Below are 15,260 nucleotides of genomic sequence, written 5' to 3' on the forward strand. Positions count from 1 at the left end.
AAGGGAAGGGAAGGGAAGGGAAGGGGAAGGGAGAAAAGAAGGAAGGAAGGAAAAATCTTCTATGGTGGATAGTGGGATTGGCTTTTAGAATTTCTCTGAAGATCTGTGTCATCTATAGGCAACAAGTTGACAGAAGAAAGAGAAAAGAAAGGAAAAATGGATATAGCATTTCAGCTGCCGCACACTGTCTCAGCAGTAGCAGTAGCTGAAATTCTTGTAGTTCTTCCAAGAGGCCAGTGATCTCTGGAAGAATTCTGTCAATTACTCGTAAGTCAGTCATCATCACAAAGTGAGAATGTCAAATAATTAGCCTTAAAAGAAAAATCTATGAAGCCAAAGGTAAATCCATCTGCCTACTAGAAGATTAAAGTAAGATTTATGTTCTAAAGGTACATTTATTACTAAAGTAACAATAAGTTGACTTTTGCTGTTAACTGAAATTTACCCATGGCTACTTCTATGAACTCTGAATTTTCTACTCATAAATAAATATTCTACCTTGAGATTATCTGTAGCAAACATTTAAGCTCAGAAAAGAAATACTGCCTAGTATTTCTGGTTACCTTTGCTAACATTCAGTTAATATATAGCTAAAGAAATGCAAGTGATTTGAACCTTATCCTAAAAGTAAACGTGATTTTTAAAATAAAATTTGGAAATTTTTGGAAGTCAGTTATTGAAAGTGTTTCACAATATGACTTTATCAAATAGTTCTGAGGAATAGTCCTCAATTTTTTTGGCAACCTGAAGATCAGCTGATACACGCTCAGGTAAACATTAAAACTGCTTACTGTTCCTACACAAAATCTAACTAAGAAAATTAATCTGTTACACAGAAAAAAATCATATGTAATCTAACTTCTAACAGGAAGGACCACTGGATTGACCTTATGGCCACTCCTTTCTATTAACATAAAAAATTAAGATGCTACTCTAAATAGTGTGGTTTACCAAATTTCAGATTCTTAGTGTGTCTGTTCCCCTCCATTAGTATAGAAATCAAACATACAACTTAATTTGGAAGGGGTGTTAATATTATGAAGTTATTGGGGGTTTTTAAGTAAGGAGATACTCAATGTCTTTTCGTACTATGATTTACTGAACTAGACAGCCAATTCCATTCTGTATAAGAAATGCTTCAAACATTTCACAATTATTTTTTTAAAATATTTAGCTTATAACTGCCTTTATAGAGATTCACTAACATAAAGAAGAAGCCCTTGAGTATTTCTTCTATTTCTTGGCTTGAAATAATAGCGTTACCATGGTACATCAGGTACCAAGCAAAGCAAGACAAAAAAGTGTAAAAAATAAGAGATTACAGGTTTTGAACTCAACCAAAGTCAGTCTCAACCACCATATTAGATTTTTTCTATAACAAAACTTTAAGGCATTTTTGTATTGTATAATTTGCAAAAATAAAATTGTCAATTGTAAAACATACCTTGCTGAGCTAAAGTAGATCTAAGCATCCCAGTCTTTGACCAAATTTTTATTTGCCCATCTTCTCCAACTATACAGGGAAAAAAAATTTAATCAGTATTTTTACCTATAGAAAATAAATTTAAACATTAAATTTGCATATAAAAATTAACAGTATTTATACTACTGCATATTCTTTTTTTTCTAGGCTTCCTCAAATCATGGAGTATTACTGCATATTTAAAATTCAGATACAGTTTAATTAAATGACAGAGTACTTTATAACTATATCATTTAATAGAAATTACTTTGAAATGATTTTATCAAAGTAGCTTAACTTTCATGACTAAAATTTTTATTTCCTTCAATCTTAGAAGACTTATAAGTATATTACTCAAATAATGTTTCCTTTGTCACTGCAATCTCTATCTTAGAATTCCAAGAAAAGTGTTTCCAGTGTAACAAGCAGAGCTGCAGCCAAATTCCAGTGAGCTGCGGACTGAATGAAGCGAGGCAATAGACTACTCTTTCGAACAGCTTGGCTGAAAAAGGGAGAAAGAAAATAGTTGCAGGTAGAGAGAGCTGTTTGTTAAGAGAGGGATTTCTATTTCTTCTTAATTTTTAAGATGGGTGACATCCGAACATATTTACATGCTGATAAAGAAACCATTGGAAAAGATGTTAAAGCTACAAGTAAGAGAGAAGGGCCAGTTCACTGAGGAAACTCCTAGAGAAGGTCCAGAGTATAGGCATGGTGGTTTTAAAACACATCCTCAAATTCTTTGTTATTCTTTCCTTCAAGTAGCACAGTTTAATTTCCCTCTCTTCCAGTGTGGGCTGTACTTAGTGACTTGCTAAGTTAACAGAATATAACTGAAACAGAGTATAATGTCTGAGGATGCACTACAAAAGACATAGTAGCTTCTACCTGGCTCTCTTTTGAATCACTGGGAGACACTAGCTGTCATGTTGTAAAAACACTTAAGCAGCCCTATGGAGATGCCCATGTGGCAAGGAATTAATTAAGGTCTCCTTTCAAAGCCAGAGAAGAACTAAGGCCTCCTGCCAACAACTATGTGAGTAAGACATCTTGGAAGTGGATCCTCCAGCCCCAGACAAGCCTTCATATGACTGCCGCCCCATCCAACAATTTGACCAGAACCTCATGAGAGGCTCTGAGTGAGACAGAACAACCCACCTAAACTGTTCCCTGACCCACGGAAACTATCAGGTACTATATGCTTATTATTTTAAGTCACTAACTATTAGAGTAATTTGTTATAAGCAATATATAACTAATGTAATAGGTGAAGTTGAGAATCCTTAGAGTAGGGCAGGGGACGGGAAAGAGACAGAATGGGGATAACGGTCAGTTAAATGAGAATATTTGGAATTTTCAAATTTTAAAGAATTACAACTTTTATTTATCCCATATTTGACCATTCCAAAAGCCTTCTTTGACAGAACAGTCTCCAAAGGTCACATAAGAAAATGATTAATATAACATTTTGAATTATAACATTTATATAGCAGTGTAGAACAACACTATGCCAATTATTTGCTATTAGACAATGCTATTAGACATTATTGCTAAATGAAAATATTCTGTTTCTTTGGAAATTTTTCTTTAAAATATTCATTTCAAATGTCATTTTAACAGACAACTTACCTGTAACTAATGCTGTTCCTTCATAATTCCATCTTCCTGCAAGTACTGCTCCACAGTGAGCTTCTATACTTTTTTCCACTCTTCCTAACTTGGAAATCAGATGAAATTTACCTAAAAGAAATTACATTTGAAAAATCTATTTTATTTATTCAATCAACAAAGCACCTACTACTAGACTAAGTAACAGGCACTAGAGGCATAAAGGCAAATATTAATTATTCTTAATCTCACACATAAATCTATTGGAAAATAGGCACAAAAACAAAATTATTTAAATATTTTAAAATAAATTGAAAATGCATATGCTTTGTTGGTTTCAAAATAATTATATATGTTCAAAATAGGGAAAAATTCAAATTCATAAACCTTTTGATTTAGTTAACATAATTTAAATACCTATGGTCTGGGTATATGTCTATGCTTCAGAAACAACATGCCAATAAATATACCACACCTATGGATGAGAAAGTGTTTTAAATTACCAGCTGTATATTACTAGACTTAATGATCATTCAGAAACCAAACTGATCCTTTCTTGGCTTCTTGTATCACTTATTCTTTGCACTGCTGACTTGTCTCTCTGACATCTCTTATATAATTAGCTTATGTCCTTTAAAGTTAGTGTTTTTACTTTTTGCCAATATATGTACAAACTTCTGCTACTAAGTGGCTTGCTTTTGTCTACCTGTTGCCTGACACAGTATAAAATTATATAAGGCAAGTATTTTATCCATTTTACTATTTTGGTTCCTCTCCTTTATACCTTTTTCTAGCTTTTTTACAGTCTATTTAAAAAAATAAAAAAAAAAGTCAAGACTGCAAAACTGTGCTTAAATACAAGACTTTCTTGACATTTCTCTTGACCCTCCCTCGGCCACATCACAGCAGAGTTTTATGTCCCTCTGATTTATCATAGCACTGTATACATATGTCTATTATGTTACTTGTTTCAAGGTTTTATATTCACAGTTCTTAGCTCTGTCCATTGAAAGGGCCTTGAAGCAAATACACCCCATTGGAATGAGCACAGCTAGCACTGCTATCTTGTTTTTTTAATACCATTAACCACCAGAAAAAGAACAGGTCTCTATGGAAAATGGCTGATTTGGGGGCTGGGACTAAGAAAGTACAAGATAAGCCTGGAACATCTTGTGCCAGCAAGGAAGTGCTCAAAAAATGATGAGAACACATATAAAATTAAAAAAAAAAAAAATCACTGTAGCTGGGTTGATGGGGCTCTCACTGGCCAAATCTGGGGCACTTTTAACATCAAAATCTAAAAATGATAATAATATATTTATGAAATAAAATGAGAATCCACAAGTGTAATCTGACCCCCCCAACCCCCCCCAAAAAATAAATAAATAAATATATGGGCATGGGACAGGAACCTCTTCCTTGGAGTAGAATACCAACTAATCAATATGGAAGGAATTACGGAGTTGGAAAAATCACCATTTGGCAAACCATCTTAGTAATAAATGATTCAGCCAAGAGTCATCAATAGACGCTAAGAGAGTGGGAGGAAGTTTGATGAGGAAGAGAATATTTTTACATAGTCTCAAAGTATCTTTTCACAAATTATTAAGAGGAATAAATAGTAACTTTACAGAATTAACTTAATGAACATGAACTTTTTAACTTACAATTAAGGTTAACATCACCAATAATGGGTCAAACCAACATCATTAATCTCCTAATCTGATGCCCCAAGTATTCCTGCTAAGGACATATAAATTGAATCTAATCATGAGGAAACATCAGACAAAAACAAATTGAAGAACTATAAAATAACAGGCATATATTCTTCAACACTGTCGAGATCATAAAAGACTGAAGAGTTGTTCCAGATTAAAGGAAGCTGAAGAGACACAACAAAAGCAATATGTTATCCCGCACCAGCAAAAATAAATTTCTATGGAAAATTAGAACAATTGTTAAAATTTAAATATAAACTATAGATTAGATAACAGTATTGCATCAATGTTAAATGTCCTGATTTTTATCAACAAATTGTGGCAATATAACAGAAACTTCTTATTCTTAGGAAATGCATTGAAGTATTTATGGTTAAAACTACATGTCTGCAAATTGCTCTCACATCTTTCAGAAAAAGGGTATATGTTGAGGGGGAGGGAGGTTTGTATAAAAAGAAACAGAGCCAATACTTTGTCCCAATGTATAAGGGACAAAATGTTAAACTAGTTAATCTGGATAAAGGACCTGTAGGAATTGTTCGTACGATTCTTAAAACTTTTCTGTAAATGCAAAATTAAATCAAAATTGTTTAAGTCAAATGCTCCCTTTATCATCTGAGGTAAATTAAATTCTAGCTGTGGTTCAGGGCCAATCTTCTAAGAGCCAGGCACTCTACAAAGTGATTTTACACATGTATCTCATTTAATCAAGTTTCTGAAAAACAAAGTTTTAAAAAACTACCACAAGTCTCTCGGTAAATGAGGTGTAATCTGATATTATTGTTTGTCCTAACATCCTTTCCATCTTCAGGTTACAAAAGCCCTCTTCTTTTCTCTTGCTCTTTCTCTTTGCAGGTGGATGGCCTGAGGCTGGATATGATCAATCAGTGTCCCATTGTCTTTTTTTTTTTTTTTTGAGACAGAGTCTTGCTCTGTTACCCAGGATGGAGTGCAATGGCAAAATCTCAGCTCACTGCAACCTCTGCCTTCCAGGTTCAAGCAATTCTCATACCTCAGCCTCCAGAGTAGCTGGGACTATAGGCATGTGCCACTATGCCTGCCTAAAATTTGTTTGTATTTCAGTACAGACAGGGTTTCATCATGTTGCTCAGGCTGATCTCAAACTCCTGACCTCAAATGATGCACCTCAGCCTCCCAAAGTCCATTTCTCTTGACTAAACTGATTGACTCAGTGATGGGCATATGACCCAAGCTCATTTAGGGTCCCTCTGCAAGCTGCCGGCACCAGACACTGAGGAAGAAGCAGTCTTATGAAATATGATGAGCCTTGGGCTACTGGCCACCGTCATACTCACCATCATGTTCACCATGTGCAAAGAGCCTACCCAAGAGATGGTGAGAACAGGGACCTGATGCAACTAGTGCTTGATCTACCCCTACAGCTAGGTGAACCAAAATACTCCATTTGTGCTTAAATTAGCCAAGTAAGTTTCTGTTACTTTCAATGAATGTACTCCTAATTGAAACAGCAGGTAAAGTATAACACAGATGAAAACAGTTCATGTATTTCTAAGAAAACAAATATAAAAACATACCCTTAAAAAGTGAAAAAAAAAATCATACTTTCTATTCACCAATAAGAAAGCTGTGGTCAAATTATAAAACTCTTCAACTCTGTAACTGAAAATTAACATGTACTGGAAAATAAAGTATATATTTTAACAGATACCTTACTAAATGAATATATGTATTTTTTCAGTGTGTTTATATTAAGTTAAATTTAAAGAATTTAGAAACTAAAACTATGAGAACAGCTTAACTCAACTCATAAGAGTACTAAAAAAGTAAAGCCAGCTGGGCATGGTGGCTCATACCTATAATCCCAGCACTTTGGGAGGCCAAGGCAGGAGGACTGCTTGAGGCCAGGAGTACAAGACTAGCCTGGGCAACAAGATGAGACCCTGTCTCTACAAAAAAAAAGTTTTAATTAACCAGATATAATAGTGTGTGCCTGTAGTCCCAGCTACTCAAGAGGCTGAGGAAGGAAGATAGTGTTAGCCCAGGAGTTTGAAGCTACAGTGAGCTATGATCACACCACTGCACTCTGGCCTGGGCAACAGAGTGAGACCCCAGTCTCTAAAAATACATATATATAATAATGCCAAAGGCCCATATTCAATCCTGGTATATGCCAGTTAAATTAACTTTCTTTCATGACAATAATTTCATAGCCCATACACAAACCAAGTGACTATTCAGAAAAGAAATACAATGTGTGGATAAAAATACGCAGATCCACAAATACCAGTTTTGTAAAACAACTTAAAGCATAAATCATACTATTAAGTCTTTTAAATACAATAGTGAGCATATAATGTTTATTTAAAACTTACCATCAGAACTTGTGAGGACAAAGCTTTCTGCCTGAGTTTGTTTCTTTACACCCAAACTTTTTGGAAACCAGTGAAAATCGATAGGGTAAATATCATCAGGAAGCTTTACTATTTGAGTTGTTTCACTGGTTAACAAGTTCCACTTCACTATCTGGTGATCATCGCTACATGAATACAGCTCCTCAGCAGTAGTCCAGCCCACACAGCTTACTAATTCTTGATGTGTCACCATGTTAAGGAGACATAAAACATAACAAAAGTCTTAAATCTTAATTCACAGATGCAGATTATAAGGTGTAAGTAAAGTATAATTCACAGATGCAGACTTTAAGGTGTAAGTAAAATAGGGTCAAATTTTTTCAAGCTTCTAAATGTATTTTCCATTTTATGACTGGTATTTTTTTCTATATAAAAGAAAATAAGCATCTATGAAAACAGTTGTAAGAATGGAAAGCAAGAAAGAAATCCAGATGCCAAAAGGAAGGGGAGAAAATATCTGACCACATGAAAATTTAAAAGTTGTGTTACACAATATTCCATAAACTAAGCCAAAAGGTACACAAAAGAAACCTAGTAGATCAAAAGGTATCAAAGAATCTATACTGAACTGTTGGGGGATAGGTAGGGAGCAAAGGGAACTATACTTTTTTCTTTATATATATCTGTATCATTTAAGTTATTAAAATAAGCATGCATTCTTTTGCTAAGGAAAAAATAATCAAGTGTCAAAAGAAGACTGAAATCTAACAGTAGGCTATCCTTTTAAAACACATATTATCATAACAATTCACCTAGGAAAGAACCTATGGTTTAACAGCTGAAACTAAAATCTCACCAAACTTTTTTTTAATTTTTCATTTTATTTCTTCATTTATTTTTAATTGACAATACCAAACTTTCCTACATTAAAATTAGGAAATAATTCAATTATAATTTACCTCACTTAAAAGATGCATAGTCCTGGATGAGATATGATCCCTAAAATTTTTACTTTATTTAACCCATTTTTTTAGCTGTAATTTATCAGAAGAATTTCTATGTAAATTGAGATGCTCAAGTAGCCCTCACTTCCTCCATCAGGACAGGGTACTTACCCTAGCAGAATTGTGTACCTACAAGGCATTTCAGTTTGTTATTTACAAAGGATGTTTTCTCGTTTTACATCTGGATTTCTATACTGCCAGATTATTCCTGGTTGAGTTGTTTGTTCTTACTGTTATGATATAATCCTTTCATTTCCTTCATTTCTCACCAATACTTTTACTGTCTTATCTGAGCAATAATATGATAAAGGAAACAGAGACAATGTGCCTAATTATTCTAGTATGTTCCAAGATTTTTTAATACTTCAAAATATGACAGATTAAGCAGAAACCAAAAAAATAAAGAGAGATTATAGAAAGATCTTAAGAGTCTGCACAAAAAGGTAATAAAGAGACACCAGAATACTAAAAACTCAAAACACAAGCTAAACAAAAGGACACTAGATCATTCCTGAAAAAACTGTTGTATTATCACTGCTGTCGCCTAAAGAATGTTAGGTAAAACTAAAATGGGAGTAGCTTAGGTAAAACCTAGAAAGGAAGAAAACTCACACAAACAAATATGCACACATCGCAAACCAAAAATCATTAGCTTATCCTTATATAAATTGCTGTAAGTACATGCTAGATTTCCATGGCATTATCTTCAAACTAATAGGTCAGCTAAAACTATGGGAGAAATGAGAAGACTGCCAGATCAAGAAAGTCTAAAAACATTGTTATTTCTTGGCTTGAAAGGTAAAAGCAGGCAGTAGACATGGTCAAAATCTATAAAATTGTGTATGGCATGAACTCTTGAAAGCACACTTTTTTGAAAAGACAGTAAAAATGACTTAGGTAGGAATAAAAATAATTACATCTTCACTTAATAGTTAAATAAGCAGACAAGATAATATAAATGAAAACACCTACCAATTTAAAATGTCTGACCAAATGTTTAAATCAGTGTTTTCCTAGTTCTGATGAAGGACCAGATTTTTCTTTATTTCGAATCCACTGCAGATGGATATTTTGTAAAATATAATAAAAATGAAATATTAGAAAATTTGGACATTATAACAATGTCAGATTGCTATAAAAATTTCTCAGCCCTTACTTTCAATTTCTTTATCTATTCTTTCACAGACCTGCAATGAAGTCTACAAAGGATGCTTTGAGTAGAATTAGTCTCAATGTCTAAGAATGATGATACTGGGGCCTGTCATAATTCCTTGACACATAACTGGGAACTCTTGCTGACAAAATATAGGGTCATGTGTTTGAGAAAATATTACTAATTGCCACCTTCCCATGTGAAATAATGAGGATCTGACTGCTTAGATTTCCCCCAACTTGTCCTTTACCTTATCATGAATGTAAAGAAATAGAGCACAGCGGAATAATACATGCTAGATCACACTAGCAAAGAAACTATTTGGTTTTACAAAAGCTTCATTTTGGCCAGGAATGGTGGCTCATGTCTGTAATCCCAGCACTTTGGGAGGCTGGGGCAGGCGGATCACCTGAGGTCGAGAGTTCAAGACCAGCCTGGCCAACATGGTGAAACTCCATCTCTACTAATAATATAAAAATTAGCCAGGCATGTTGGCGGGTGCCTGTAGTCTGAGCTGCTCAGGAGGCTGAGGCAGAAGAATCACTTGAACCCAGGAGGTGGAGGGTGCAGTGAGCCAAGATTGTACCACTGTACTCGAGCCTGGGCAACAAAGTGAGACTCCGTCTAAAAAAAAAAAAAAAAAAAAAAGCTTCTTTTTAAGACCCTACTAAAGTAAACAAAAACTGGTTTTTAAGTATTTAAGTATAGTACTTAAGTAAAATAAGAAAAATGTCAATAAGAATTTGAAAGTAAGATTTATAGCAAATGGTTCACTTTGGAGAATTACCTACAACACATGATCTTAAATATTTTAAAACAATTTAGATAAACAGCTACTAAAGGAATGAAAAAAACATCTACTCTTCAACTAGAATATAAAATAGAGAAACTTTTAACAATACTATAATTAAGAAAATCCATAAGATTTACAACCATTAAAAGGATATGCTTTGGTTCTTTTAAAAGAGATATCTTCAGTCTCATGACTCCACTTCCAGCAAAAATTTAAGATGCCACTTGATTGTATTTACTGCAAAAATAAAAGGAGAGAAAATATAAAGTCAGCATTAAAAACAAATGTATATGTACACACACAAAAAGCAAACAAAACATCATTGCACCCCAAGGAGCACCTTCAGTCCTTCTGACACCACGTACATGGAAAGAAAAAGAAAACTAGTTGGTGTGCCAATCCTACCAAGGGATGATGGAGAGCCTTGGGCTGAACCCCAGGAGTCCTCTAAACCTGCTTGAGACAGCTACGCAGAACACCACTAAGTAAATCTGGTCAGGTAAAGAATTTCCATGTCCTGTGACCAAATCAAAAAATTCCACAAACTGGGAACTCTTCAATTGCAAATCAATTTTGGTCTTGTCTACTGGATATAAATATCCAGGGTCTGATTGGCTCAGCTACAATTCTAGAATCCATGTGGAAAAATACAACATCATAAACCTAGTGGCCCAATCTGGGTGACATTCTGCAGTGGGGCAGATACACTGCCCAACAGTTACGGTTACTACAGTGACAATGTGAAAAATAGGTGACTTATTTAAGGAAGAGGTAATAAATTGCTTACAAAAGTTATGTAAAAATCACAGTGTAATTGCCAAATAAAAACTTAGGAAAAGAAGGATAACATTCCCCAAATAGCCATATCGTCAGAAGACACAAATCATTGCTATGAATACAGTTGTTGTACACAAAAAAAAGATAGAAATCAAGAAAATGCTAAATTGTCTGAGTCTGATTTACATTTACAGAATTCTTTCTGAGTAGCATCACTAACCTAAACAGGCAAATATAAATCAAATGAAAGTGTAATTAAAGGGAAAAAATCTTCTTTACTAAGTTGAAAATTACTGCTAACTACATCAAAGGAGGTACTGACTATAGATGAGAATTCAGTAGGCCTCCCTTAAGATAATTTCTCATTCTCATGAATCCAAGAATCTTTCGATCAGCAAGGTGCTAAATAAAGCTGTATTTCAAAGTACTCTTTTCACTTCTTTCTCTGCCAGTTCTCTTAAGGTGATTTCTGTGGAATTTCAAAAGTATGAAACTATGTGTAGCACAGCCAGAGCTAAAATACAGTGTCTCCTAGGAACACTTCCTAGGTTCACTTTTTTGGTCTTTAGGAGTTCTCCACCTTCCTCCAAACTCCCTCTTCCATCAGGCCCCCTCCGATTAGACAGGGGAAAAAAGACTAATAACATTTTATGAAATGCTGCTTTTTCACAATAATTGAAATTTACTCAGCTTATAAAGATTTTAAAAGAAGAAAGGCGGATAAATATTTGCTTCTGGAAATGAAAACACAATAGATAACAAAATACACATAAAAAATGAATATACTATTACAATCAGAAATTTAAAAGACATGATTGATTCTGCATCAGAAAACCTGAAACTGCCGAAATCCATAATAATTAGGATAATTCCTCAAGAGAATAAATAATAATCTCCTATAAATAGTAGAAGCAGTATGGTTTTTATAAGAAAGGAATCACTAACCATTCAGAAACATCATGCCAAGGAATCAGAGAAAGTAAGACGATGGCATTCTAACACTGGGAAGATTCTCCCTTACTTAACGATCTTCCCCACACATTCCATTTATCTGAGTCCATCTGTATGAATGACATGTGCACTTTCATGTGGGATTGAATGAGGGAATAAAAGAAAAGTAATGTTAAAACATAGCCAATTTGGGGAAGTGCAGAGCTGTCTGAATGCCGCATTGAGGTGTTTTTATCTGCCTAAAGGGATTGATCATGAGGATCTGGGGCAGGGGCTGGGTTTAGATAATAGAAAGACAATTTTGAGGGTACAGGTAACTTTGCAACTTTACATAGGGAGCAAGTAGCAGCAACTATGTCTTTGCTACTAAAAATCATGTATAAGTTGTTTTTGGTCCAGTATGGGTCAACATTTATGAGGCTTGAGAGGAAAAAATGTGCAACAAAATCTGAGAGCCCAACCACTAAAATACACAGCAAATCTGGTCACTTCTCAGCACCTCCATCATAATCCAAAGCCACCACCATCCCCTGCCTCGATTATTGCAGTGGCCTCAAAATTGATCTTCCTACTCCTACATTTACCCCTACAAACTATTCTAAATACACCAGCCAGTAATTCTTTTAAAGCTAAGTCAGAATATGAAGGCCAGTATGCCTAAAATAAAATGAGTGAGGGACTGGCAGGAAATTAGGGAAGGAGAGGGTGGGACACAACATGCAGGGCCTTGGAAAGTCATAATAAAAGCTTTAGTTTTTCTTCTGAATGAACCAAGAAGCCAGTGGAGAGGTTACGAGCAAATAAGCAATATGAACTGACTTACATTTTAAATGGATGCAATGGATGGTAAACAATAAAGAGCCTATCCAGAGGGAAAATGAATAAGACTGGATGCAGTAAGACCAGATGGGATTTCAATAATCCAGAAGAGAAATGGAAGTGACTTAGATAAAGAAGGACAAGGAAGGCAATAGTACAAGCAGCATGAAGCAGTCATATGCTAAATATATTTTGAGGAAAGATTCCAGAAGATTTGCTGGTGAATTGAGTTTAAGAAAAACAGTAGTGGCCAGGTGCAGTGGCTCACGCCTATAATCCCAGCACTTTGGGAGGCAGAAGTGGGTGTATCATGAGGTGAGGGGTTCGAGACCAGCCTGGCCAACATGGTGAAATCCTGTCTCTACTAAAAATACAGAAATTAGCTGGGCGTGGTGGCGCATGCCTGTAATCCCAGCTACTCAGAAGGCTGAGGCAGGAGAATTGCTTGAACCCGGGAGGTGGAGGTTGCAGTGAGCCGAGATCGCACTACTGCACTCCAGCCTGGGCATTAGAGCAAGACTCAGTCTCAAAAAATTAAAAAGAAAAACAGTAGTAAAAAATGACTGTAAAGTTTCAATAGGTAGAATGGAGTTGCCATTTATTGAAATGAGGAAGACTGAGAAACAGGTTGGAAAGGGTGATATCAAACATTCTGTCTTGGATATGTTAAGTACAAGGTTTCTATTAGACAACCCAATGGAAAAGTCAAAGAGAAATGAGATATCATATAGTTAAGTCTGGAGTTAAGTGGGAAGTTGGAGTTGCAGATATCAATTAGATATCAACTCGAGGGTTGCCAGCAAAAACATCATATTCAAAGATGAAATTGCCAAAGAAACCATGAAAAAGTGGTAGATTCAATGGCCTGGAAATCCTACTGAAGTCTTTAGAATTGTTAGCATTAAGATTCCAGAAGAAGTTAACTAGCAAAAACAAGTGGAGATAGACAATGGGATACTTAAAACAGATTTTACAGCCAGTATAGATATTGGTAACAATAAGATGGGTTATGACTGTTAAAGTGGGTGGCTGAGGTCAAGGAACTGACAGGCCAGGGATTTATTTGTGGACATTTTAAATCGCTGAAGATAATGACAAGAAGAGTAGTAGAGATAAGGACAATTAGCCAGATGCTAAAATATTCACTGAATGAGGGAAGAGCAAAGAGATATGCAGATGACCGCATAAAAGCACAGCAGAGAATGGTTCAATCTGGTAGGACTTGTTTCAAAGGGACTAGGAGATTTTAGAGAGGAAGGAGAAAGAGAATCAACTGTCCAGATACAGTAATGAGAGATAAGACTCTGACGTATGGGAGTTTGGGAGGCAAAATAGCTTATACTTGAGAGATCTGTAAGAAAAGCAGTTTCCAGCAACGGGCATGGTGGCTCATGCCTGTAATCCCAGCACTTTGGGAGGCCGAGGCAGGCGGATCTCACCTGAGGTCATGAGTTCAAGACCAGTCTGACAAACATGCAGAAACCCCATTTCTACTAAAAATACAAAATTAGCCGGGTATGGTGGTGCATGCCTGTAATCCCAGCTACTCGGGAGGCTGAGGCAGAAGAATTGCTTGAACCCAGGAGATGGAGGTTGCGGTGAGCCGAGATCTCACCATTGCACTCCAGCCTGGGCAACAAGAGTGAAACTGCGTCTCAAAAAAAAAAAAAAAAAGAAAAAGAAAAGCAGTTTCCTTAGGAAACAACCAGATTTAGGTTAGACTTTGAGAGTAAAGGGATCATTCAGAATAAAACCTAAGGACACTGATTTGGCTAATGACACACTGTGAGATCTAAGAAAATTTAGATGGTGAAGAACTAATGGTTTAAGATAGATGGTTGGAGATGGTAGAAACAGCTGGCTATCCTGCAATATCCATTCATCCCTGCTTCTGTGGCATAGGAATCTGAAGTTTTGCTGTACATCTGGCCACCTAGAACAAACACTATGTTTCCTAGCTGCCCTTGAAACTAGGTGTGGCCACCCAAGGCATTAATAATACTGAAACCAACAGTGGCTATTATAATATCATCAACCTACTGGCCCAATCTGGATTTTATATTCTGTGAGGGGTAGAAATGAGGTAAGAGACAGGACTCAACTCCAGAGGCAGGGCTCAGACACAGGACCAGATTGGGTACTGGCTAAAACACAGAAGAGGTGAAAGCACCTCTCTGTAAGGCATGCCTATCAGTGTGCCATATCAGTTTACCATTGCCATGGTAACACCAGGAAGTTACCTGTTTTTCCAGAAATTTCTGCATAGCTCACTTCTTTATTTGCATATAGTTAAAAGTGGGCACAAATATGACTGCAGAAGTGCCTTTGAGCTGCTCCTCTGGGCACACTGCCTATGGGGTAGCCCTGCTCCACAAGGAACAGTACCTCTGCTGCTGCTGTACACTGTTGCTTCAATAAAAGTTGCTATAACACCACAAGCTTGCCCTTGAATTCTTTCTTGGGCCACGCCAAGAACGCTCCTGGGCTAAGCCCGTTTTGGAGCTTGCCTGCCCTGCATCAGATACACTGCCCAACAGTAATAGTACCTAAGTTCACGTTGCCTAATTTCACAGTGAGTTATCTAAGGAACCCATTTCATTACTTCTTATAAACGTTATATAAAATCGCTGGGCGCAGTGGCT

At 35.9% G+C, this 15,260-nt stretch overlaps 1 protein-coding gene across 3 annotated transcripts in view; it reads right to left on the bottom strand.

Annotated features, from left to right (window-relative positions):
- Positions 1-15,260, bottom strand: part of IFT80 (intraflagellar transport 80) — a 158,855-nt gene that overhangs the window by 124,540 nt on the left and 19,055 nt on the right. For 2 of the 3 annotated variants that reach the window (XM_011959065.1, XM_011959064.1), the window contains 4 exons: positions 10,226-10,308; positions 7,143-7,364; positions 3,092-3,202; positions 1,445-1,513 (listed from right to left, as the gene is read on the bottom strand). In XM_011959065.1, coding sequence (XP_011814455.1) covers positions 1,445-1,513; positions 3,092-3,202; positions 7,143-7,364; positions 10,226-10,262 — 439 coding nt within the window. In that variant the 5' untranslated portion in view covers positions 10,263-10,308. Of the gene's footprint in view, positions 1-1,444; positions 1,514-3,091; positions 3,203-7,142; positions 7,365-9,097; positions 9,166-10,069; positions 10,309-15,260 lie in introns of all 3 variants that reach the window. The other variant, XM_011959066.1, reaches the window with a different exon arrangement.

The sequence above is a fragment of the Colobus angolensis genome, unplaced genomic scaffold (genome assembly GCF_000951035.1).
Source record: "Colobus angolensis palliatus isolate OR3802 unplaced genomic scaffold, Cang.pa_1.0 Scaffold48, whole genome shotgun sequence".
Lineage (NCBI taxonomy): Eukaryota > Metazoa > Chordata > Mammalia > Primates > Cercopithecidae > Colobus > Colobus angolensis.